Consider the following 25,317-nt stretch of genomic DNA (forward strand, 5'->3'; position numbering starts at 1 on the left):
GAGCAGGAAAATGGTGGGTTTGGAGCAGTAAAACAGCGAATTTGGAGCAGCTTGCAACAGTAAAATAGAGAATTTGGAGCAGCCTGGAGCAGTGAAATTGCAAATTTGGAGCAGCTTGCAACAGCAAAACTTTAAATTTTGCATCAATTTGAAGTACTTATGTATATTTCACACAGAAACATGCGTGACATGATAAAATAACAAACGAGCTGATGTTTGCATCACATGACTTCCTTTTACACTGATTTAATGTTATTTCCCTATTATTAGTAATTTTAATGTGACTCAATAGTTAATTCTCTAAATATCTCCAACAGCAGCCAAACTAAAACCAGTTTTTAAAAAAAATCGCCAAATTTTGCAACAAAACTTGCCGACAAAAAGACTGGCGATATATCGCCCCAAGTGTCCGCCAAATTATAAAACCACTTGAGTTTGCATCAAAACTAACAATGATTTCCCACAAAAAAGGTGCAAAAGACCCCTTCAGAAATACCCGAATGCAACCAAAGGGGAGGTGCACAACTAGACTCCACTAGGAGTTTACGTACCAAATTTCAACTTTCTAGGTCATACCATTCTTGAGTTATGCGACATACATTCGCACATACGTACATACTATGTACATACAGACGTCACGAGAAAACTCGTTGTAATTAACTTGGGAATCATCAAAATGGATATTTCTTGCATATATATGCACGTGCGGTCGGGTCGGAAAAAAAATCAACATTCATTCGAGAGTGAGCAAAATGGAAATTTAAGTTGATTTTTAAGTGAAAATTTTTTTGCGAATATAATACTTCCTTTTTTGTAAACGGAAGTAAAAAGGACACTAAGCATGCAAAACTGCCAAATAACTCCAACTACTAATTTATTATTATTGCCATTATCTCTTTTTTTTCTTTTTTTTTTATTTTCGTCTAATATTTTTCTCAAAAGACTAGTCCTGTCCTGCTCTACTTTTTTCTTACACTTCCTCGGACTTAAATTTTTTTAGAACATTTACTTTGCTTTACACATCATTGCTTTAGTGTACATTTAATTTATAGTGCTTTGATACCTATTTTTAAAATTTGTTTGCTTCATAAAACTCAAAAACATATTCAAAAAGGCTAAAAAAAAAGTAAGAAAGAAAGCAAAAAAAGAACGGTTAAATTTAAAAACTTTACCTCAGCAAGTTACAACTGAGATTTAAAGAATATTAAATAATCTTTCTGTTTTTACTTTTTTTTTTCGTATGTGTAATTTATTGGTATAACCTTATATATATATATACTATATATATATATATATATATATATATATATATATTATATAATATATATATATATATATATATACTATATATACACATACCTGCCAACATTCACATAAGAAAAAAATTCAGCAGATTTTTTCAATGTAGCGCAATATCACTTTTTTTCCATGTTATTGAGGGGAAAATAGGGATTTTTTTATAATCTCTTAAAGTACAATCATATGCAAGTTCCTTGAGTCATATACACAGAGTTAAATTAATGAAAATATTAAATGGAAGAATAAAAGTTAAAGTAATACTTTTTCAATGAAAAGTTATTTAGGGAAAAAAAGAATTTCAATTATCTGTAAAAATTCAATCATAGACAAGTTTTTTCAGGTCTTCAACAAGATTTAATCTACTTTTTTTCGGCCCGCAAAGTGCCCGATAATAGCGGTCGTTTTGTGTACAGAGAAGAAATATTGTAATTAAGCAACATAGGCTTAGCGATGAGTGCGCGAAGCGAAATCGCAAACGTAAACAAGAACTGATGTTGCCAGATTCCAATGTGCTAAAGTTTGAAATTGAGTAGGAAACTTTCAAACCATGGAGTAAAAGCGCTTAAAACGATGTAAAAATTTATTTTAAAGAGGTTTATTTATCATTTTCGAGAAAATCCCTAAATGGAGGGATTTTTTTTTAGAGATTAATAAAAACCCGGGAGATTTTCAATAAAAATCGGGAGACCGGGAGAAATGTCAAAAATCCGGGAGTCTCCCGGAAAATCCAGTAGAGTTGGCAGGTATGTATATATATATATATATATATATATATATATATATATATATATATATATAGTATATATATATATATAATAAAAGTGAAAAATATTGAAAAGACCACACCAAAAGCCCATAGATGCAATAATATTACAATGAAAAAAAAATGATTTTGAGAAATGATGTCATAAGAAAAGGAATTTAAAAATACATGTGAAACAAATATTTAAAATATGAAGGGAAAAAAATAAATAAATAAAATTAGAGCCAGGCTACAGAATATGGAAAAAATGCCTGAATCTGAGAAACTTGAACTATCTGCTTATTCAATACCAGAGCATTAGAATTCACCAATTTTTGCTATCTTAAGTGTCTCCAACCAAAATTAGGGAACAGTTTTCTGTCCTAAAATCTAAAGAAATCCAAGATTGAAAACTGCTGAACAATAGTTTTTTACAGATGGCATTCGCTTACGTTCAATTTGGATGCAATTGGATTGAAATTTTCGAGTGGGCGTGGCAAGAAGAAGAACTTACAAGCCCTCTTCTTCTAAAAACAAAAATAAAAAGGATGAAAATAATCGTCAATACAAAATATTTCATGTCAATAGAACAGAATTACATAATAAATTGAAACGATCGAGTTTAAGCCTAAATCAAACAAAATTGTAAAAACAAGTTCTAACATGCATTTCCTTGGTGATCATCTGCAAAAACTGCCAAATGTGTTGAAGGAACTGCAACATTACATGCAAAATCGCACTTTTGGCGAAAGTTTGTCCAATTTTGGTGCAGTAAAATCCATTTAGCCGTCTTTTGGAGCAGTTTGGTGCAGGATCGGCGATTGGTGCAGTTTGGCTCAATTGGCGCAGCTGGCACATCCCTACTCATTGTAACTTGTAGCTAAAAGAAATATTTTAGTACCTCATCTATCGGATCATCAGCATCCAAATTTGCAGCAGGTAATTGTTCCAGTCTAGTTTTCTTAGCTGAGCTGCTGCTTCCAGAGTCTAAAAAAATTATAAAAGTAGGGACTAAGAAAAGGATATATTAGGAGTTAAAATCTTTAGCTGAACTTTACAAAATTAAAAGTAATAATCTATAATCTATTCCTCTATATACATAAATGACTAATTCAGTGTGTATGTCCGGGGTAAACTTCAAAACTACTGGGCCGAATTTATGCATTTTTTTTAACCATAGATAGCTACATTCTCAGGAAGAAACATAGGCTATAACCTTATTTCTAAAAAACTTAGTTTTAAAAAGTTATTATGGAACAACAGTAACTTTCATGCAATTTCCCCACTAAATGATTAAATATAAAACCTATTGTTACAAAAATTCGTTGCCTTACAAGAGCAATATTAATAGTAATCATAATGAAAATTTTGAACCAAGGCTACTCTGGAGCAAGCATAGTTGGTTGGTTGGTTGATTTGATTTTAATGGCACCTTTGAGGGCTGGAACAAGCATGAAGTTTGCTCACTACTAACCAAGTACCAGGCACTGCCCGGGCATTTCATTCAATAAAAATAGTGATTTTTCTTCTTTTGCAAATGCTATTTTTTGCACACTATGGAGAACATAGGAGAGATTTTTTTTTTTTTTTTTTTTAATCTTTGTTTTTGTTAAGGAATGAACGGTTAGGTTAAATCAAATAGAAATGGATTAGAAAATTTTGAGATAGGTCTATAAGTAGAAAGAAGCCGGAGCAGACTTCATTGTTGGAGTAAAAAGGCGAATGGCACAAAATAGAACTGGAGATAGATATAGAAAATATTTTTTTCATATTCATATTGATAAAGATAGATATAGATTGATTAATACTGCAGTCAACTTTACCTAACACCAGCACACCTAAGGCGGCAATCTTGGCATAAAAAGGTGAATGAGAAGAATGTCAAAACAGCCGCCATAGGCGGCTGCTTGATTATAAAGGGTAATGGCTTAAAAAGGCGAATCAGCTGGTCACCGCAGGTGGCTAGTAATAAATAAAAAGCAGTACATTTAAAGTTATAAAGAAAAATATCGAGTAAATCTCCTCCAAGTTAAACAATGGCACAAATTCTTATCGGAAAATTCATAACCCAAAAACATGCATATGTGCACATTTAATTACTTTAGACAATACAAAGCTCTTGTTATCAGTACACACCCATCCAGAAACTGTTCTAATGAAGAAAAACCTAAGCTAATGTCATTGGTTCCAACCAAACAATACAAAATTTTAGCAGCCTAGAATTCAACTTTATGTAGAAGAAAATTTTGGTTACATCATACTAGAGATGGTAGTATGGCTTGAAAACCAAGGATTATTAAGGGCTGCGATACGTATTTCAAATTATTAGCCAGTAAATTTGCCAAATTTTAAGTCTTAGCCAAAGACAAACTTTAACTGATTTTATTGTATTTTTTCTGTAGAAATATTTAATCAGAGAACAAAGTATAATTATAGAATATTAAATGCAAACACTTATTTATACTCAAAAGATGCAGCATACACGAAAGATAAATTAGACATTTATTAACTGGTATTTTTTCTCCCTTTGGAATTTTTGACAATCTTTTAAGGAAAAGGGAGATTTTTTTTTTCCGTGGAAATTTCAAAGAATTTTTGATTTGCCAATAAATTTGCCACATAAGAATTGTTTTTGCCAAATTTATGATTTTATTGCATTTAGTACAGTGTCAAATGCTTAGCGAGTTCCCTAATTATTGGAAGCTGACCCACCAGTGCACCCTTGCCATACAAATAACATAAATCAAAATTTCAGAACAAGGACAGGTCTGAACAGCTACAAAATGTCATAGAAGGATAACCTCCCTAAGCGTTTTCTTCCTTTCGTATGACATTCTTAGGACTAAGCTATCATTTTGTGGTCTTTCAAAAGTGTTAAGGGAGAGAGGAGGAGCTTTCGAAATGAACATTTATTCCAGCAAACTCTTCATTTATTCCAGCAATACTTTCAGTACAATCTTAATACTTTAAGATAATAATTCATCATTTAAATATAAAATCGAATGCAATAGTTTTTACCTCCTTAACAAGAATGCTAAGTTTAAATAACTTACTTTCTTTATTGTTAAAAGACATATTTTAGCAGTAGAGATGTCAAAGATTTAAGACATTAAGATTTAATAGCTCATTGAATAATATAAATAACTATCATGGTTTCAAAAATATTTAAAATTTCATTACTCTAGTAGGCAAAAATGAGAGCAACAAGATTTGGTGGAAAAAGGAGAAGAAATTTAAGCAAATGAAATTAAATTTTGCCTAACCACAATTCAACCATTACCTTCAATATTCATATATAGAACAGCTTTATTGCCGATAAAATACTTTTTTAACAGTCAGACAGTATAAAATTATGTTAGAAAGTGTTAGTGTTTATTTATTTAGTCTGTAGTTAAAAGGGTTAAACTAAAATCAAAAAAACGTCCAGATATTCAACTGTCTTTCAGGAAAAATTTTTGGCCCGCAATCTCTCAAACTGGAACCTTTTTGTTTAAATTCTTCAATCTGTATGCAAGTGTACTGTGCTTTTCTGATTTTTCCTCCATCCGACATAGAACATTGCCATTTAGATGTTTTTTAAAGCAGATGGGCCAATTTTTGCTCTGAGTTGACATTGGCTGCTGTTGACAATGCTGATCGCTATTTTTTTCAATAATCAGGGCAATGCATCGGCATTTTGCATTTTTGCACAGGAAAAAAATAATAAATTGTTTAGCTGCCAGTTTTGAGACTAACATCATTTTGTAGTTGATAAACCAAAATTTTTCACTTGACACTGGAGGCATTTTAACTTTCAAACAAGATTTTACAGAAAATTAATGCTATAAAAGTAAGGAGAAATTTCTTGGGGAAAAATTGGAAAATGCAAATTTTGAGAATGAATAAGAATAAAGGTGAATTTGCTGTATAGCGGAAAAATGACATTCCAGTGAGAAGACATGTAGGCGCCCCAGCACACAGCAACAAAATTTTCTTTGCAATAAAAGTGTTAAAAGCTCAAATTTTACACAATTTTGAAGAACTTATTGCATTTCCTTAACTCTGTTTTGATTTTGATTAAATACCTCTGGATGGCCGCTTTCCTTCTCTTTCATGGGAAGCAATTCTTTCTTTTTCTTCTAACTCTCGGCGAAAGTCCTTATTTTTCAATTCTTCTGCAGTATTTTGTCCAGTTTGTCTGAAAAGAAAATAATTTACTGAATTAAATAACAAGGATTTCATTTCTTTATAAATACCATACCTTACAAAGGAACTAAAAATAAATTAAACTGTATTCAACAAAATTATGCTTCGTATAAAGACTGTTAGAAATTATTGGAAAAAATAAATGGTCCTGCAGACAAGTAAGCATGACGGGGCATTCCAAGGTATTTTTGACATTATGTAGAGTCCGTAACCTGACCTTTTTTTGCCATAACTTTTTAATTTACCGTTTGATTTGCAAATTATTTTAATTTGAGCTGGTATGTTGGTTGGTAAAGATCAAAATAAAATAATATGCTAATCAAACAGTAAATTAAAAAGTTATGGCAAAAAAAGGTCACGTTACGGACTCTACATAAATGTCAAAAATACCTTGGAATGCCCCTGAAGTTATGCTTGTCAGCAAGCAGATTGACTGATCCATTTAACATGAAATGTAGTTTAAAGTTAAATATGTTTCTACATTAAATTATATAACCATTTAACTAAGATCTTATTTATTTTCACAAAATCTTCCTAATGTATTGAATTGGTTTTAATTTAAAGTTAATTTGACAAATTTACTTAATTTTGGGTTAATAAAATTATTGCAAATGTAAAAATAAATAAACCAAACTTTTTGTTTGACTGTGATCAACCACCACTCTTATGGACAACTAAACTCGTTTTCATGGTGGTCTGGATCAGTTTTTACTGGTTTCGGATCAGTAGACCACTAATGATTTTGAATGCAGACATAAGACCTATAAACTGTATAGGGTCAGCTGTTTTGTAACATTGATGTTTGAAATCAAAATTAAATCTCTAGCTACATATTTGTAGTTTGTATATTTATAAATTAGACGGAGAAGGACTGAAACTATTATTTTAAAACAGCAATGATTTTTATGTAAAAAAGAATCTTTTCAATTTGTTTTATGCAAACCTGCAAAATATGAGAGCACACTCAAATAGTAGAAATTGAACAAAACTAAATGAGATAACTTGTATGTCAACGAAACTCGCTCATGATTTTATGGTTGTTTAACTTAATGAATCCAAACTAGATAAGACAAATTTATAACTAGATTGACCAAACTTTCTCTGCCAAATACATTTTAAAGTAGATAAAGAATTAATATTATATTAGTTGTTGAGACTTGAGAATCGTTTCTTTTGTATTAAGTTATTCCAACACTCATTACATAAATATGAACATGGTACAGATAAGAAGTTTATATGTGCAAGAGTAGACGTTAAATCGTGGATATTGCAAATTTGCCATCTCAACTGCGCTTGTGTGCGGACATAGCTTTTTGAGGCCTTCTGTTTTAAGATCCTAGGTTGCTTGTTTATATTTAGGCTGAGCTAGAGTCCCAAAAAATTAATGAATGTGATTAAAATATTTTCACAGCCATTTTGGACTGGAAAAGAGCCCTTGTTTGATAGAAAAATCAGACTCTGAATCCATTAATAATTAAGATGCAAAACTCAATCTTTACTGAGGCCTAAAAACTAAATGAGAGAAAGCTTTGTGATTTCTAATTTTTATCTGTTGCCTTCTCATATTTGTTAATGAATTAAAAATTTTAGTAATTTATTTAATCAAGATTTTAGAAATGAATCAAGTCCTAGTGCAAGCGCAGTTGAAATGGCAAATTTGTGATATCCACAATTTAATGTCGAGTATGTGCAACTGCTGATCATCTTAAAGATGAATATTTTCTTATCTGCTGCCAAAACCAAATAAAATTAAAAATTGGGTTTACTTAAGAGTTAAAACTTATGTAGAGTTACAACACTAATCATGCCAGATAGATTTTTAAAAAGACATATAAATATGACGTTTTAAAAATGGTCAATTTTGTCCCTCAAAACCTATTTATGAATAAAATGAAGTCTTCTATATTTTATTTACACAGCAAGAATACGAATTCTCTTAAAAGCACTTTTTAAAAATTTAATACATATTTGATCTGTAAAAAACTGCACCAAAATTTTTCTCTTGGATGCCTAGACAAGTTACAAGCACAATTAGGAAGCTTAGTTTAAAATTTCTAAAAATGTCTTTGTGAACTAGGTTTCAAAAAAAAAAAGTAGTCAAGCATCAGAAAAGTTTCACTGCATAGCAAAGATAATTTTTTAAATTTTAAATAAAAAACAAATTGAAATTTCAAACCTGTATTTGAGTTTTGTGTGGCCAGGAAGATCTCGACTTGAATATTGCTTTGATAGGGCACTCAAATCTTTTTCTCCTCTGCCACCACCACCTCTGGCAGGCTCAAAAGTTGGCCTTGCTGCAGTAGTCATATTCAACTGAAAGTTGTTTTAAACAATTAAGAAAATGTTAAAAAATTGCAGAACCAACTAATAAGGATAAAAAAAAAATCTTTATTAATTGGAGAGATGAGGCTCCAAGGCAAGTCAAACATAAAACTTCAAATGACTGGAGTGGAGAGTAGACTTTCAATATTTTTGAAAGAAGTAAACAAGTATTTTTGCTGGGAATAAAGATTTTAAATTGATGACTTCAAGGAAAATCTCAAAAAATTTGCATTATTTGAAAACTTTCAAAAGCTCGAAATCCTCTCTGCTTAAGTTCAGCCTTGAAGCTAATTTCTTAACAATATTAACAATTAACTTTATAATTATTTGTCTTCATTTTCATTTTTGTCAATGATTGGAAAAGTTATCCCATCCACGACAAAGTATAAAAAAAGTTTATGAAACAATATTTCACTTACTAACGAGCTAAACAGACACTGTTCACAATCTTTCACCAATTCCCTAGGAATGCAATTTCTATTCAGACTGCGTTAAGATTTAAATTTGCCACTCTTTGTTTACTATAGTGGAAAAATCTGAGACTACAAACATTTTCTTTTCTATTGTAGGTTTACTTAAGCCTTCCACACACATATCTTAAATTAATTCCCTCTATTACCGACTCAAACTGGAAAACCTACTGTTTTATTTAGAGACGTACCGAGTAGCACTTTGGCCGAGTAGCCGAGTACCGAGTACTCGGCCTTTCACTACTCGGCGGAGTACCGAGTTACCGAGTACTCAGCCTTTCACTACTCGACCGAGTTACCAAGTACCAATTGAAGAACCACCGACACACATGTGATGAATTTTGAACTTATTGGAATAGTAGTATAGACCTCCTTATCCATATAATAGATTTTAAAACTAAATTCCTGCTGAAATTTAATTACGCATCATATATACAATTTTGTTTGTGTCAAAAATTTTACAAAAAAATTATTTTTAAAATTAAAAATAAATAAAATGTATGAATAATCAAGTTGGAATTAAAACAAATTACAGTAAAATCCCTCTAATGCGGACACTAACGGGACAAATTTTTTTGTCCGCGATATAGAAGTGTCCGTAGGACAGGGGTTTAATAATGTTATTTGCATTGGAACTTGGGATTTAAAAACTGTCCGCATAAGAGGGGTGTCCGTTAGGAGGGGTTTCACTGTATACCAATCAATTATAGTTCTAGTCCGCCAAACAGAAATAATGTTTAAAAGCAGATAAAACAAATGTGCAGGAACACTGCAGACACGTGTTTCTGCCCCCCCCCCCCCCACAAGGAACGTCTTTTTCAGTGCATAACATGTGAGCCAAAGAATGTAAACACATTCGACAAAAAAAATCGACTTTTGTCGGATGCCTTTAAATCTACAAGCTCCCATTTTGTGCATTGAAAGAGGAATTCCTTGTAATGCCAAAACACGTGTCTGCAGAGTTCCTGCATTGTGCTTTTAACGTTGTTTTATTTCCTTTTATTTTTTAAGCAAAGGTACTTTTACATTTTTATAACTAATTATTGTTTGTAGCAAAAATCCATTTTTAATATAAAAATTCCATATTTTCTATACTTACCTTTTTTGCACAATTTTTAATAAATAAGTTTTATTAACTTTGGGGACATTAAAATAAGGATTTATTCCATTGAAGCATTACAAACTACATTATTCTCAAAATTTCAATTTGACTTGTAATTTTAATTGTAAATGATTGTAGAATATAATGCTTGCTCTTTTTTTTTTATATAAATTTTAGTATCTGTCTTGGGCAATATTCAATTTTTTGCAACTACTCGGTATTGGCTGAGTATATGATCAGAATTTGGCCGAGTACCGAGTAGTTACCGAGTACTCGGGACGTCTCTAGTTTTATTAATAAAAATGCGTTTAAAAATTTTTGAAATCTTCTTAATTTTATTTACAAGCACAAATCTTTATTTTTCCCCTCATTGAAATAAAGAAAAATAAATATTGAGGGTCTGAGAATTTTAAATCTTTTGTGAGCAGGTATTGTTCTTTTTGTTTTCCTCTTAAACTCTTACTTTAATGAAATTCAAAAAAAAACTGAGTTATGTTTTCCACTAATTTACTAAAGCCAACAATTTACTGATTATGACCATATTACCAATTGTGACATTCTACTGATGATGACTTTGTTACTTCACCAGTATATTTTTTAATCATTCTAATCTTTCATCAAGACTGTTTTTGAAAATATGCTGTTTCCAAAATGTTAAATAACTTTTAATCATGTTATTAATTCTCCTTTTCATTTATGTTTTTGAAAGTAACATCATTTTTTCTTCAAAATTGTGCATAAAAAAAATCATTTATATATTTTTTTTCAAATTGCAATCAACCTTAATTATGTGCACAAAATGTTGATTTTGATGGTGTTACTGCATTTTGTCAAAATTTCAGTCAAGTCAGCTGTTGTTCCGGGTTTCTTAGTTGGATGGCGTTGGAAAGTCACTCCACATCTCCCACCAAAACCGAGTAGGCTTATTACCATTCAAGGGAGAAGTGGAGGAGTTGTCTTCAGTTGTCTTGTTTACAATACATAATTAATCTATCATGTGACGGATAAATAGTATCTCATAATAACAATATATTTAGGGCACTAAATTGTCGCTTCAGAGAAACTGTGAAATATTTACAGAAATAACAGTAACCTCAGGGCCCAACTTCCCAATAAGCAAAGTAAGCAGCTAGCTGCTTAGGGCAGCAAATTTTGCTTTAATGGCACATTTTTTTAAATTAAAGTTTTGTTCTTGAAAGTGAAACAACTCAGTCTTTGATTTTTCACAGACAATCTTTTCTCGTAATTTAATAATGATTACCGTATTTTTGGAAATAAGTGCCGCACCCCCGGTGTAAGCGCCACATCGAAATAAATTTTCAAGGAAAAAAAATTTTATGTATGCGCCACACCCAGTATAAGCGCCGCTCTCGCCATATGTGCCGCACCCCCACATGCACCGAACCCAACATTAAACAACTTAAAAGCACAATTACTAGTAAAGAAAGCTGGAATGAGAAATGCAAATGAAAGAAATATTTTTAATTAACGAAATTATATATACTTTACTGTAAATGTTATTTTCTTATAAAAAACTCTTTTTTTATAAAAAAAAACTACATGGTTTTATTTAGAATAACATAGGAATGATGTGAAAAAATATTGGACTTCATATTCGGATTCAGTTTTGCGTTATTTTGGTTTTACTAAAAAATTTTAAAGTGTACAAACACTTTTGGGAGACACTGTATCTTATGAGAATCAAATGCTTTTCAATCATGGTGATAGGTCAGTTTAAAACAGTACAAGTGTGAAGACGAAAAGAGGGGTGTTGATTGCAGAAAGTGTCATTGCCTTTGGACAGAAGGTGCAACAAGACTGGAATTTGGCTACAACTTTTAGTGCTATAATAAAGCTTATTCAGTACTGGTTCACATTGGGGCACCCCTGAAAGTGAAACGTCATCGTTTCTTCACAAACATGACAGATTAAATTTCGAGAACACTTTTTTTTGCGGTTTTTGAATCGAGGAAATTTTGTGTCTTTTTAGGGGGAGGGACTGGCAGATTTCAAATCTGCCTAAGGGTGGCATGGGTCTAAATTCAACCCTGAGAAATCAATTTCTGGTAGTAGATGTATAGTTACTACCAACTGTTACTTGGAGGCAAAGAAATGTTTTATTCCTTGCTGATCTTAAAAGAATGAAACAATATCAGCACAAAATCTAATGTGTCAAAATATTCCCAACTATTGGTTACCTACTTCAACTATAAATGATTTTACATGAAATACACTGCCAGCTCAGTCAATTCCAGCCGAGGACTGCAGTTTCGTGCTTATTAGCACTCATCAGCCCGGCATAGGACTAACTGAGCTAGAGGTGGAAAACCTCTTAAGGAAGCCAAGAGTGTCAAACAAACTGGTAGCTAATATAGAATTAGCACTGACCAGCCGAGTGACCGAAACAATGGTTTGGTTCAACTCGAATATTGCAGGCAAGGCAGGTATATTCAGTAAGTTACCAAAACTTATTGAATATAAATGATTTTGCTGAATAAATCCATAACTCAATCAAACTAAATTCATATAACAGTGCTACTCCAGTATTATTTTAATTGATTAGAAACTATCGCATTTGCCCAACTTCTGAGTTGTAGGCCGAAAAAAATAGACTTTCTGCAGAGTACTTAGCCTTAGTGCGGAGAATTTGTGACTGCCTAACACTCTGTGCAAAATTTCGTGATTCTGAGTTAATGTCTTCTGCTCTGGCAAGGGACTTGGATTTTTAAGATTTTTAGAAAAACATCAAAAAAAAGAAAATTTACAAAATATTTTAAATTATGCTGAACTTTAAGCCTTAGTGCAGTAATTCTTTACTTCTAAAACAAACTATTGTGTAAAATTTCAAGCCTGTGAGTTATTTTTTTCTGCTCTAGCAAGAGGCCTGAATTTTGAGAATTTTACAGAAACTTCCTAAAATACAAGTGACACATAACAAAATAGCTACATAACCAATACGCTGCAATACTTCGAATTTTTAATTAGATCAACAACATCAGTCCACCCCTTAAACTAGGCCCGTCATTTAAGGGGTTAGGGTGAAGGGGGTCAATGGCCCCGTTACATTAAAAAACTAATGTTTTTACATATACAGTCGAACCTCCATATATCGAACTTCCACATATCGAAATTTTCTATATATCGAAATCTCAGCAAATTTCTATGTTCATTACATAGAAAAATTGTTTCTATATATCGAAAGAATCTCTATATATCGAAAAAAATTTCGAGACATTCGTAGATTTTTTCCACTTCAGACTGTTTGTCTCATGAAAAATGAAAATTAGGGGAGAAAATTATGTTCACTAAAGGTTGCTACGAAACTCATAAGGAATCTGGGGTTGAGGGCTGTGTAGATGGGTCGTTTTTCCGTTTTGGAGTTCTTAAATTCCTTCAAGTTTATTTCAAATCTTAGTTGTAACCAGTAACACTGTAAAATCAGTTTCAAGTTATTCCTTTTGTCTGTTGATTATCTTTTTCTAGTCTTTTTAGCTTCAGTAAAAATCATTCAAGTTAAATAGATTGATTTTTTACTTTTCTCTCGATTACACTGTCAAAACGAAACCCCCCTAATGTTGCGAATCAAGTTAATTTCCAAAGAATGAAGATGTATGAAGGCGCAAAAATGTAATTTCTGTTATTTTTTTATTTTTCAACTTTCATTTAATCCAATGCTCATATAAATTAGAAATTGGGTTTTATACACGAAAATTAGCTTTAATTTTAATGTTTTAGGAGATTTGTACGATAAAATAAGATCGTTTCTATATATAGAAATTTCTATATATAGAATTTTTTTCCGGAAATTTGCTACTTCGATATATGGAGGTCCGACTGTATTTACGACATTTTGAATAATTATGCATTTTTAGCTGTCCAGTTTTTTAACTTCTGCAGTCCGGACTTGGATCCCCCCCCCCCCCCGAGGACAGAGTAAATTTTTTTTTTTTTTTTGAAAAATATTTCAATTTGATATATTATTAAAGAAAAGAAATGAACGCTCCTCGAGAAAAAGAAATAATTTTAATCGGGAAAAAATATAGAATGTTGTGAAAAAAACTAAATTTCTTTTTGAAAGAGCACAATTGAAATTAAATATTTTGATAACTTAATTATTGCTCAGTTAATCATGCCCCACTCCTCATATTTCTTTCATCCCCACCTCTCCTTTTTTATTTATTTTTCCTATATGGTATACGGTGCAAAAGTAAGAAAATCATTAAAATGCTACGCTTCTGAAGCCTCCGCTATCAGCCAAAATCATTAAAGGGCATCTCAAATCTCGTTTCCAGTGGTTCAGTTTTGCAACATTTCCAGGGGAAGAACTACAAACACTTAGCCTTCTAACAATATGAAAATCATTTAAGACTTTTTTTTTTTTGGAGCTACAATTTAAAAAAAATGCACAGCCCCTAATGTAACCAAATATGAGATAGCTAAAAGCAAAGGGATGCAAGTGGCAAAATTAAAAGTTTGGAGATAGCCAGCACAAATGGTAGGTGAACCTCTCCTCTGTCTTTGGGTAGTTTTGGGTGTTTGTCTCCTCTGTCCCTGGTAGGTGCTGCTGTATAGTATGATTAAAAAAAAAAAAATCAATGAAAGTCTACCTAGGATCTGATCTTTAAATGTGTTTTATTTGAAACTCAAAATAGTCCACTTGCATCCCTTTGCTTGTCACTGCCTCATATGGTGTACATCGAGTTTTTAAGGTTTCCTTTTTGGAAAATTTCCAAACAGAGGCCTTGCGCCTCGAACCCCTCCTTCTAACATCATCCAAATCGTCAAAAAAATGGATTTTTAAAAACAACAATTTGTTTAGAATAAATAATAATAAATAGTTTGAGACGGTGCTCCCATATGAAATCTGACAATGAAAAAACTATAATTTCAAAAAAATTTAAGGTGAGACCTTTAATCCCTCACCCTCGAACCCTGAATATCGCTTAAAAACTTTGCTTTTTAAGACTTCTATTTTGAAATGTTTTTTGAATGTGCCCGTAATCATCAAAGCCTGTCAGAAACTCCATTTTGGAACTTCAATGTCGAAAAATTAGGGTGAGAGATGGTCAATTTCACTCCATTTAAAGAAAAAAAAATCACTTAAGACAGCACTGAAGTCCCATCCCTTACTCTAACGTCGACACATATCACCTATAATCGCGGTTTTAACACATCAGTTTCTTAAAATTTCCTTAGAAGGCCCCCTGAAACTTTCCACCGTCTAAAACTGCGTTCTTAGGATTACAAGCAAAAAAATTCCATGGGGGAGAGCCCCTCTAGCTGATACAGGAAATTTTAAATGTGCCCACCCCCTAAAAATGTTTTGGTTGTGCCAATGTCGGAAAGTGCAGGAAGCTGTGGCCGAACTTAGGACCGATGAATTGATGAAGACAACGGCCAAACAACTGCTTTCAATCATAACCAGCTTAGGAGACTTGCGAGGTTTTATTTTTGGAAGAACGTTTCATATTAAAATGAAAGAATTATTAAAAAGAAGTGAAATAAACTGCAATTGTAAAGCAAAAATTAAAACTTGTCATGTTTGAACGTTTATTTTTTATTTCTCAAATTTTTTCTTTGTTTTTTTTTTTTTTTTTTTGAGCAATCACAATTGCTTATTGCTTTCATTTGACTGTTTTTGGCATGCTATCATTTTTCCCACCGGCGCACAGTGGGGCAAGTGTATGGAGAGCTTGGACATTTCAGTAAAACCAATTTCTGCTTAAAAATGTGATAATATTTTGTTATTTAAAATGTAAAGATAATCAAATACTAAGCCATTAGTGCAAAATAAAATATTTAATTAACATTTAAAAACAATTTTTAAAGAAATATGTAACAGTATTTTTGCCAATTTCCATTCCATCATCTTCAAGCAAATTCTTCACTTGTTGTGACATTTCGTGGTGCAAACTGCAAATCTTTAGACGCAAATTTGAGATAAGAGGATCAGAATTGATTAATAAATTATTAAAAACGTCTCTATTGTTATCTATTCTGGACGTTTTCCTTGAATGCAATTCCCTATACGATCGAAAATACTTATGGTTTGCCTCTTGAGCGTCTTCGGAGAGTTGACCGATTGGTACTATAGGATACTTAGCTATTTCGGGTCTGTGTATAAGTAATTTATGCACTGCAACGGGCATAAAATACCAACCATATAAATTCACATACATCTAAGCTGTCTCTTTCGTATATATTTCAAATTTTTTAAATTTAATCGTGAATCCAGATGAAATAACTTGCAAAATCGTATTATCATGTCAAGATTTATTCCGGTTATGGAAGTTGATAATTCTGCATTCGCAAAGAACTTTCATGACGTATTTCCGTCGTTGGATGTTCCATGGCCTTGTTTTACATAATCTACCATCAACCACAGCTTAGATTTAAAGTCGTTTTGTATTCCTGCCTTTCTTTGCTGTAACAATTCTTTGTGGACAGGTGACTTCGGACTCCACTCCTTGAAGTCAAGCCTATAAGCAATGTGTATGAGGCATTCAAAACAACGTATCCAACAATGCAGAGGTGATAAACCAAAACGAAAATGGTCTTCTTTAATTACTTTTTTGTTCACCACACTTAAATTATTCATTTCTTTAGGTAACGCGTCGCAAATATAACAACGCATCGAGGAAGTAGTTTCCGTTAAGTAGTTGCAAATTTTGCCATCCACCATAGTTAAATGCAATTCATAATTTATGGTAATAACATGATCTTGATCTACGAGTATGTATGGCTGAAGGGTATCTACTTGCGATTGCACTTTTTCTACGAAATTTATCGCCGTTTCTTTCGTTTCCTTTGCAAATTCGAAGCTTATTGGTCGACAAAATCTAGTAGAAGAAGGCTTTTCATTGATCCAAACCACCATATCTTCATCTTTCTTGATAATTTTAAGGGGGGCTACACTAATAATAAATACCGTTGAGTCATCTATTTCAGTGCTAGAAGATTGTTTGTACTGCGACTGGTTGGAAGCACCGTCACATCCCCATTTTAATATCATAGTGAGGTTCTGAAGGGAGCTTTTTTCAATTTTATCAGATAACTATTTTATAAATCGGGAAGAAGTATGATCTGATAAATTTTGTAAACCTACGTTAACTCCGGAATCTGTAACTTTTACATTATCAGGATAGCACTCTTTTTTAATAATTTGAATTTTTTTATAACTCGGATAAATGTTCCTGTCCAAATCTTTTGCATTTTTTCTGAGAGCATCATATTGAAACCTCGTAAGTTTAGCAGTTGCATACATGGCTAACATTTTTTCATTGTAACCAGGAATATTATTAGGTTTAGAGAGATTTTCACAAAATTCTTTTATTTTAATATGCTTGGGATGGTTTTGGATAAAATTTAAAATATATACTGCCTCGTCGTCAGACCTGAGCTTTTTATTTAAGACAAAATTAAACATTTCGTCAGAACAGTTTCTTAAATGTTCAGTTTTTCTGCGTTTTGTCGATCGGACAAATGTTCAAACGATTTCGAGCGTAATGGAGGAGAAATACCTGTTGATGAACAAGGCACAAGTTCATAAATGAATTCTTCCAAAAAAGACAAATCCATATTCAACCATTGTTCATTGTTCCTGAGATACGGTTCCAAAGTTCTATTTGACGAAGACTACTTCGTTGATAAATAATTGCACCATTTTCTCAATTTATCTCTTAATTTCGTCTTTGTCGTATTTGTCGTATTTGTAATCTCAGAACCAAGAGTCAATCCATTTTTCCAGAGCCAGGTCCTAATCGGTAAAAGGAATAGAATTTGTCTTTAAAAAAATAAAAAGGTCACGGTTGGTTTTGAAACTCATCTTTCACCAGCAAGTCTATGGGGTCAAGCACCGATATCATTCAAGTTTGCTTACCAAAGTGAGCGTACACTAGAAGTCGTATACACTAGAGCCATCGTAGAATTACATTGTTAAGTACAAAACTTTAGACTGCACAAAAAACGTATTTATAGATCACCGAATAGCAATAATTGATAAGCGAAATCTTTAGAACATAAACAACAACTCTAACTAATGCCAAGACCTATTTAGGAAATGTCATTAAATGAAGCATGAGCAGATGATAGATTAAAAATTAAAGTTAAATTCATTTTTTATCACAATGTTCTATTTTTTTCGTTTATGGCTGTTTAATAACAGACGATATTTTAAATTTTTTTTTAATGACTTTTTACAACTTGGCATACACGAAAAAAAATCCGAAGCGTCACTGATTACTTTCGGATATTGGACAGCTGAACTCGTGGATTCTGACGATGATACTTCAGAATAAAAGATGAAATTTTTAGGCATAATAATTCCTTCAGAACTTATTTTGGATAAATCTAGTGAAGTATTAAATGGATATTTAAATTAAAAAGTGTTCACTATTGTTTGTTAGACAACTTGCTGGACTAAAATCAAAAGTAAATAGCTTTTAATGCTCTAAAAAGTAAATAGCTTGCTGTAAATTCTCCTAATATAGAATGTAATAAAAGAAATTAGATGTTTATTAAGGACAAATGTTTGCTTTTTGAAGAAAAACACTTTTCTTGATGTACATGTATAATATTTTGATCTTTTCAAAATATGCCTGCTCCTTCTTTTCATTTTTTACTCATTTTCTGATGTGTTTGTTATTGTGTACATACAATTTATGAGAATAATTTTTGGGAGATTATTGTGTCTTTTTCGTCTGCTGTCACTTATAACTCAAAATAGTACCAATTTTTGTAGTCCCCGAAATAAGCAAACAAAACCATGCTTCTAAGCATCTCATATGATTTTGTCCCACAGTCGACAAATGACACAATGAAACTGATTCCTCGAAGTATTTAATTGAAATAATTTGCAATAAAAAGTAAACGAACTGAAAACTGTAAAAATGTTTACTTGATTAAAGTGAAAAAACCAACGTATATAATACGTTTCGTGCAACGTTCATTTCGTATTCGTTTCGTCGTTCTCGTAGTAAAATATATACTTATCTTTAATTTTCAATATCTTTTGAATAGGCAGGTTTAGGCAAAAACTGAAACCGGATTATGAAAGCTGAAACTCTCTCAGGGGTCTGTCCAGAATTTTTCACAAGGTCCGTTTTTTGTGAAAAATCAAATAATTTTGTGAAAAATGAATTAATTTTGTGAAAAATCAAAAATTTTCGCAAAAAAAATTTTTTTTTTGTTAAAATAAAATTTTGGAATTTAGAGATGGCACAAACTGCATCAATTAAACTTAAAGTTGAGTGTTTTCCTCTTATATTTTGAGAAAATCATTCTAGAGTGTTTTTCTGATATTTGGCGGGGGGGGGGGGCATCGCTCTCTCAAGTATCAATATTTATCTACCATTTTTTTGTTACAATTACTTTAAATACTGTACAGAAATATATTATACTAGAAATATTTCTGTACAGTACTTAAAATAATTGTAACAAAAAAATAAATAAAATAAAATTCAGAATAGGGGGTTCAACATTTAACTTTTTGACCCAAGACACTCTTAAAAAGCACAGAATTTCGTTTAAAACTTATAAATTCCGTAATTTTAACAAAAATAAAAAGATGTTTTAATTGTTTACCTCTTAACAAAGCGTAAATATCATCAAAAATTCGAAAAATCGGATTCCCATAGCGGATGCAAAGAGATCGCAATTCTCAAAGTGAAAACATCAAAAGTATAAAAACGGCTTGTAAAAGAAATATTTTTGATAAAATTATTTTTAAATTTCATTTTAGAGTCCTATGATAAACATTTCATTAATATCTGTGGACACAGTTGACGCAAAAAAAAATAAACCATATATTCAGCATTTTAATTTTTGACTCATAACAGAAAATGGAATTTTGCTTTAAAAACTTGAAATGAGAGTTCTAACAGAAATAAAGAGACTTTTCATTTATTTGCATCCTAATAAAGCGAAATTAGCTTGAAAAAAGAACAAAATATGATTCTCATATCGGATGTTAAAAGATTGCATTTTTCAAAATGTAGACATCTAAAGAAAAAAAAACGGTAGTTAAAAGAGTTTATTTAAAGTTAATCATCCTTGTTAGTATCGAAAAATCAAAACCCATATAATTTTCTCCCAAAATAACAATTAAACATCGCACCACACCACACCGTAAAAACGTTGACCATCTGGTAAAATGATGAGAATATTTTCTAATCAAGTCATTATAAAGGTTCAATGCCAGATGCTAAGTGGTGATAATTTTAAAGTTGGTAAACCTATCTGAAGCGATCATATTTTCCCCCCACCCTTACTATCACTTTGCAGTTCTAAGTTAATTTCGCAGATATATATTATTATTGTTTATTAAATCATGAGCGGAGAAAAGTGCTTACCAATGCCTTTTCAGAAAAGTTTACAGCAACACGCCTGCTAATTAGGTGTGATAAAACAAACAACCATTATATTTATTTGGCAGTAGCAATTATTTATCTCTTGCAGGAACATCGCAAGAGTGCCGATTTTTTTTTTTTTTTTTTTCAAAATTAGCCGATTTTGTATAAGCTGATCCCTCTAATTTGACTTTTAAAAAAATCCAAAAATTATCGGTTTATACCCAGAAATATGCGTTATTTTGCTTTTAGATTTGTTCTTTCAATAAACAATTTGTGAAAGATCCGATCTTGTTTATCAGAATTTTGTGAAGGGTCCGTTTTGTTTGATCGGGATTTTGTGAAAGGTCCGTTTTGTTTGATCGGGATTTTGTGAAAGGTCCATTTTGGTTGATCGGATTTTTGTGAAGGGTCCGTTAACGGACCCAAATATCCTCTGGCCAGACCCCTGTCTCTACAATGCTTGGGATATAATAGTTTTGTTAGCGTTTGTTAGCGATTTTCATAATTCAAAAATACATTCAAAATACTTTGAAAATTATCTCCAAAATTTTCGTATTTTCTAAGAAACGTTTTTGGGTGTTTTTCTTATTTATTAGGAGTGCATAAAGCCCAGCACATCACACTATTAAATTTGAACAGTTCTTAAACAAGTTATCTACTGTTTACTAAATTGTCTTTTAGCGAAGTAGCTAGTTAATTCTTCGAATTCAAGGTATTATCTTCAGGTAGTAATGTTAAAAACTAGTAAGATTAGTGGGAATATGTTCTTAGTTTATCAATACAACAGTAAAAATGCATAACTAAATGGTTTAATTTTCCGCCCAATGTCCAAAATTAACATTAGGCTGCCCCACTGTGCGGCGCGGCGCCACCCTCTGCCAGCACCACCCGTCGCGTCCGCCGGCCTCACAATGCTGCTCCTCTAGCAAAAACCGTCTCCAGGTTGCGTCCATATCCTACACACACACACGCATACATACACTCACCAACACACACGCACACACAAACACATACACAAACACCACCATACACACGTGCCTGCACACAGACACAAACACATATGCTTACACACACACACATACCCCGCCCCCACGCACACAAACACTCATACACACAACTACCCACACACTCATGACTGCACACAGACACAAACACACATGCCTACACACATACACATACCCCCCCACACACACACAAACATACAAACACACACTCGTGATTGCGAAAAACATAATTTGAATTCAAGATGACAAAATTCAAATTAATTTATTATTATTATTTTTTATTTATTTATTTATTTATTTATTTTACTGTGCGGAGGGGTGGCACCTTGGGGAGTTGTCCAGGGCAGCAAAGCTGCAAGAGCCGGCCTTGATGCAGTTAATTAAGATCAATTATGGCAAATTAGCCAAAGTTATAAGTTGAAAAAGAAATTAGAAACACTAAATGACTGTGTCTATGGAAAGTTTGCTGGAAGAACCATTATTACTTCATCCTCACTAATTATTCCAACATCATCTGCACCATTCCAATAAAAAGTGTCACTATTTCTATTTGTTCTTGCAAATTCAACAGTATTTTTAAAATTAGTATCATCAACCTCCAACATTAGACCAACATTAATCTTAATGGTTCTATCATCTAAGTTTCACAATAACTAATCACCAGCTTTAGCAGTTTTTGTAGCTGAACTATCAATTCCTACTAAGTCATCGTAGTTGTCTTGTATTTCACAAATATAAAATATTTCATCAGAGTTGCTTTTGATTTTCAAATCCTCACTATTATGAGGTTACCCTTACCCCTTATAGTGAAAATTTACGGAATAAGTAGGACCCTTCCTCCAAAACAATTATTAATAATATCTGTTTTACAAATAAGTTTTAAAGGGTTTTTTTTTTCAAGTTTGATGCCTTATTGTGAAAAAATGGTTTCTTTTTCATTCTTTGAAGTATTTTCCGAATCTCGAAAAAATGATGTGTATTTTTATGCGATCTACAAATCGATCCAATTTTGGACTACATCAAAAGAGCGGATATGCTGATCCTCAAGAGCATGTGTCATCGATGAAACCAAATAGTAGTATAAAGGGGCAATGTCTGGGCTATATGGCGTTGGGGTAGGACTTCCCATTTCAGCGTATCAAGGTAGGTTTCGACTAGCTGAGAGTCAAGTGACCTAGCATCATCATGTTGCAAAATTACCTTGTCATGCCTGTGCTTATATTGAGTCCGTTGTTCCCGCAAAGCTCGGCGCAAATGCATTGATTGAGTTCAATAAAGTTGTTTGGCACTAGTCTTGATCCAATATAGCATCCTCAAATTTTTGTAGTCGTTTTTCGGGCTCTTTGCTATTGTTATTAAATCACCACTTTGAAACGTCTATACCGAAATTCGCATGTCGAAATCGATGAATCTAGAGATTCATCGATCGACAGGAATCAAGGAATCTAGAGATTCCTAGTTCTCAGTACGTTGACTTAAACAAAATCTTTTACATAATGCATAATAAAATTTCAGCTGGAATTTTGCTTTAAATATTATTTGGACATGGAGGTCTATACTACTATTCCAAGGAGTTCATAATTCGTCACGTGTGTGTCGATGGTATTTCTTAAAACATAATTGGAACTCGGTACTAGGCCTAGTACTCGGCCAAAGTGCTACTTGGTACGGCTTTAGATGAATCGATGAAGTATGTTTCTATAAGCTTCTGGCAGCATTTGATGGAATTCAGATAAACTTTTATTCAAATAAAACCAGAAACGTTCGAAAAAAACGAGAAACGAAATTAAACCTTCCCGCAAATTTTGTCTTGTTGAAACAATAGTTGACATACTCAGAGCACACAAACTATGTTGTTTCCACTTCAGCAAAAAGTCATTTACTGAAAATGAAAGCCTAACGATGAGGTTATAAAATGAAATTAATTGCAGCATTGTCTATTTAAATTTAATACTAGTGAGGCCATCTCTTAAAAATCCTTTAAAACTTATTTGTACACCAGATATTTTATTCAAAAATTCTGGTTGCAGTATGCACTTTAAGTTAAACTGTACATAATAATTTAATAATCATAAAGAAATGATAAAAACGAACCGGGAAACACTTCTTTGAAAAATGTTGCTTGAACTCACAAAAAAAAAAATATTTTTCAGATTTTTTTTTTTTTTTTTTTGACTAAGTTCTTTGACCCAGAAAAAAATTCCATGAAACCCAAATTTATGCAAAACCAATCACTGTGAGGAACCATGACATGATCAATGTAAAAAAGTCTAAAAACCATGATGTGCACCAAGGATAATCAAAGTGCACTTCCTGAAAAATATCTCGTAGTTCGTTTGTAGTCCTTCTGAAAGAATGCGGCTCTCGTGTTTATCACCAGTTATTAGTTTCTTGCTTAGAAAAGGGAAAGCAATTCTTGACAGCTTTCTCAGTTTCTCAGTATGAAGCCATAAGCAAGTAGTTAGTAATCTTTAATAGGAAATTTAATTAATATTTTTGAGATTGCTTCTGTGCACAAAAATAACTTACTTAAAAAGGCAAAAACAAGGTCATTAACGTGTAACAATAAAAAGAAATTGCATGCTGTAGTTTTGCTACAATTAAAATGAAACATTCACCACAACATTAAAAAACGTAATTTGAATGGAAAACAGTATTAATAAATAAGTATGCAAATGAAATATATTATAGTGAGTACACAATCTTGTGTACAAGAAAACCAATTTTGTATACAATGCTTATTTTCACGAAGGACAATAAACTTTAACACATATTTTGTTTCGTTTAGTTGGTTGCAATTAGTGATAAGAATTGTGTGCTTTGTGACATATGTAGATGATTAAAACATTTATTACTCACCAGAAATTAGCACTCTGTTTATTTACAATTTTAAAATCCACAGAGAAATTAATAAATTTTTAAGTGTCTATTAAACCGATATACAGGAAGCGAATAAAGATACATCAGCCAATCAGTGCTTTCAATTTCAAGTGACGCCATCGAAGAAAAATATAATGAGATACAGGGAAACTGGAGTGAAAACGGAACTGGCCGTCTTATCCGTTTTCTCCGTTTAATCTATAAAATCTTCTGTTTTTAATTGAAAAGGGGTACCTTGCAACCTCAAAATGTGTGTATGCAGTTCTTTACAGTTTTCCTTTTCTTCATAAAGGTATTTCTTTATTTCTTAGCAGTCCAAGTACTAATATAACTCAGTGTTTAAATCATGGTAATGGTTTTGTTACAACTCAACCGAGCCCAAAGAAATGTTGGCTGTCTGGTGAAATTTCTGTATTTGGGAAATGGGTCGTTTCGTAATCTTGATGCGCGAAGTTAATATTGCGTATGGTGGAGGACTACTGTCAAAAAATGCAACATGTTTATAAATATTTGTTCACTTTCATGAAGCACAAGTAAGATGACTCTTTTTTTATAAAGAGATCATACATTTTTCATCGTCTTTGTTCCACGGAAATGACTGACCCATTCTTTTCCTGGAAAACAGCATGACGTTTTTAGACTGTAAGTAGAATTTACATTTACTTCGATCAATAACATGTAATCTTTCTCTTTTCTACCTCTTGATTATGTTTGATCACATGTCTATTCATATTATTTACAGAAATTACTCGTCATATTATAAAAATAGTTAGTAACGTATGTTGTCTTGTCAATCATAACCACTCATCAACAATTTTTCCGAATCATAATTTGTATGATTTTCAGTAAAATTAAATTTTATTCAAATTTATCAAAAATCTAGGTTTAAGACTTTGTCCGATTGTGTTTTTTTACTAATATTTATTATTCTCATGATGAGTTCTGTGGTCAGTCGTCCTACATG

The 25,317-nt window shown here is 32.1% G+C and overlaps 1 protein-coding gene across 1 annotated transcript in view; it reads right to left on the reverse strand.

Annotated features, from left to right (window-relative positions):
* LOC129222054 (spliceosome-associated protein CWC15 homolog) overlaps positions 1-24,463 on the reverse strand; it is a 32,213-nt gene extending 7,750 nt beyond the window's left edge. Inside the window, exons 1-4 of the mRNA XM_054856477.1 lie at positions 24,333-24,463; positions 8,403-8,539; positions 6,106-6,218; positions 2,943-3,028 (exon numbers count right to left, since the gene is read on the reverse strand). Coding sequence (XP_054712452.1) covers positions 2,943-3,028; positions 6,106-6,218; positions 8,403-8,533 — 330 coding nt within the window. The 5' untranslated portion in view covers positions 8,534-8,539; positions 24,333-24,463. The remainder of the gene's footprint in view (positions 1-2,942; positions 3,029-6,105; positions 6,219-8,402; positions 8,540-24,332) is intronic.
* Between the last annotated feature and the right edge of the window lie 854 nt (positions 24,464-25,317).

The sequence above is a fragment of the Uloborus diversus genome, chromosome 5 (assembly GCF_026930045.1).
Source record: "Uloborus diversus isolate 005 chromosome 5, Udiv.v.3.1, whole genome shotgun sequence".
Lineage (NCBI taxonomy): Eukaryota > Metazoa > Arthropoda > Arachnida > Araneae > Uloboridae > Uloborus > Uloborus diversus.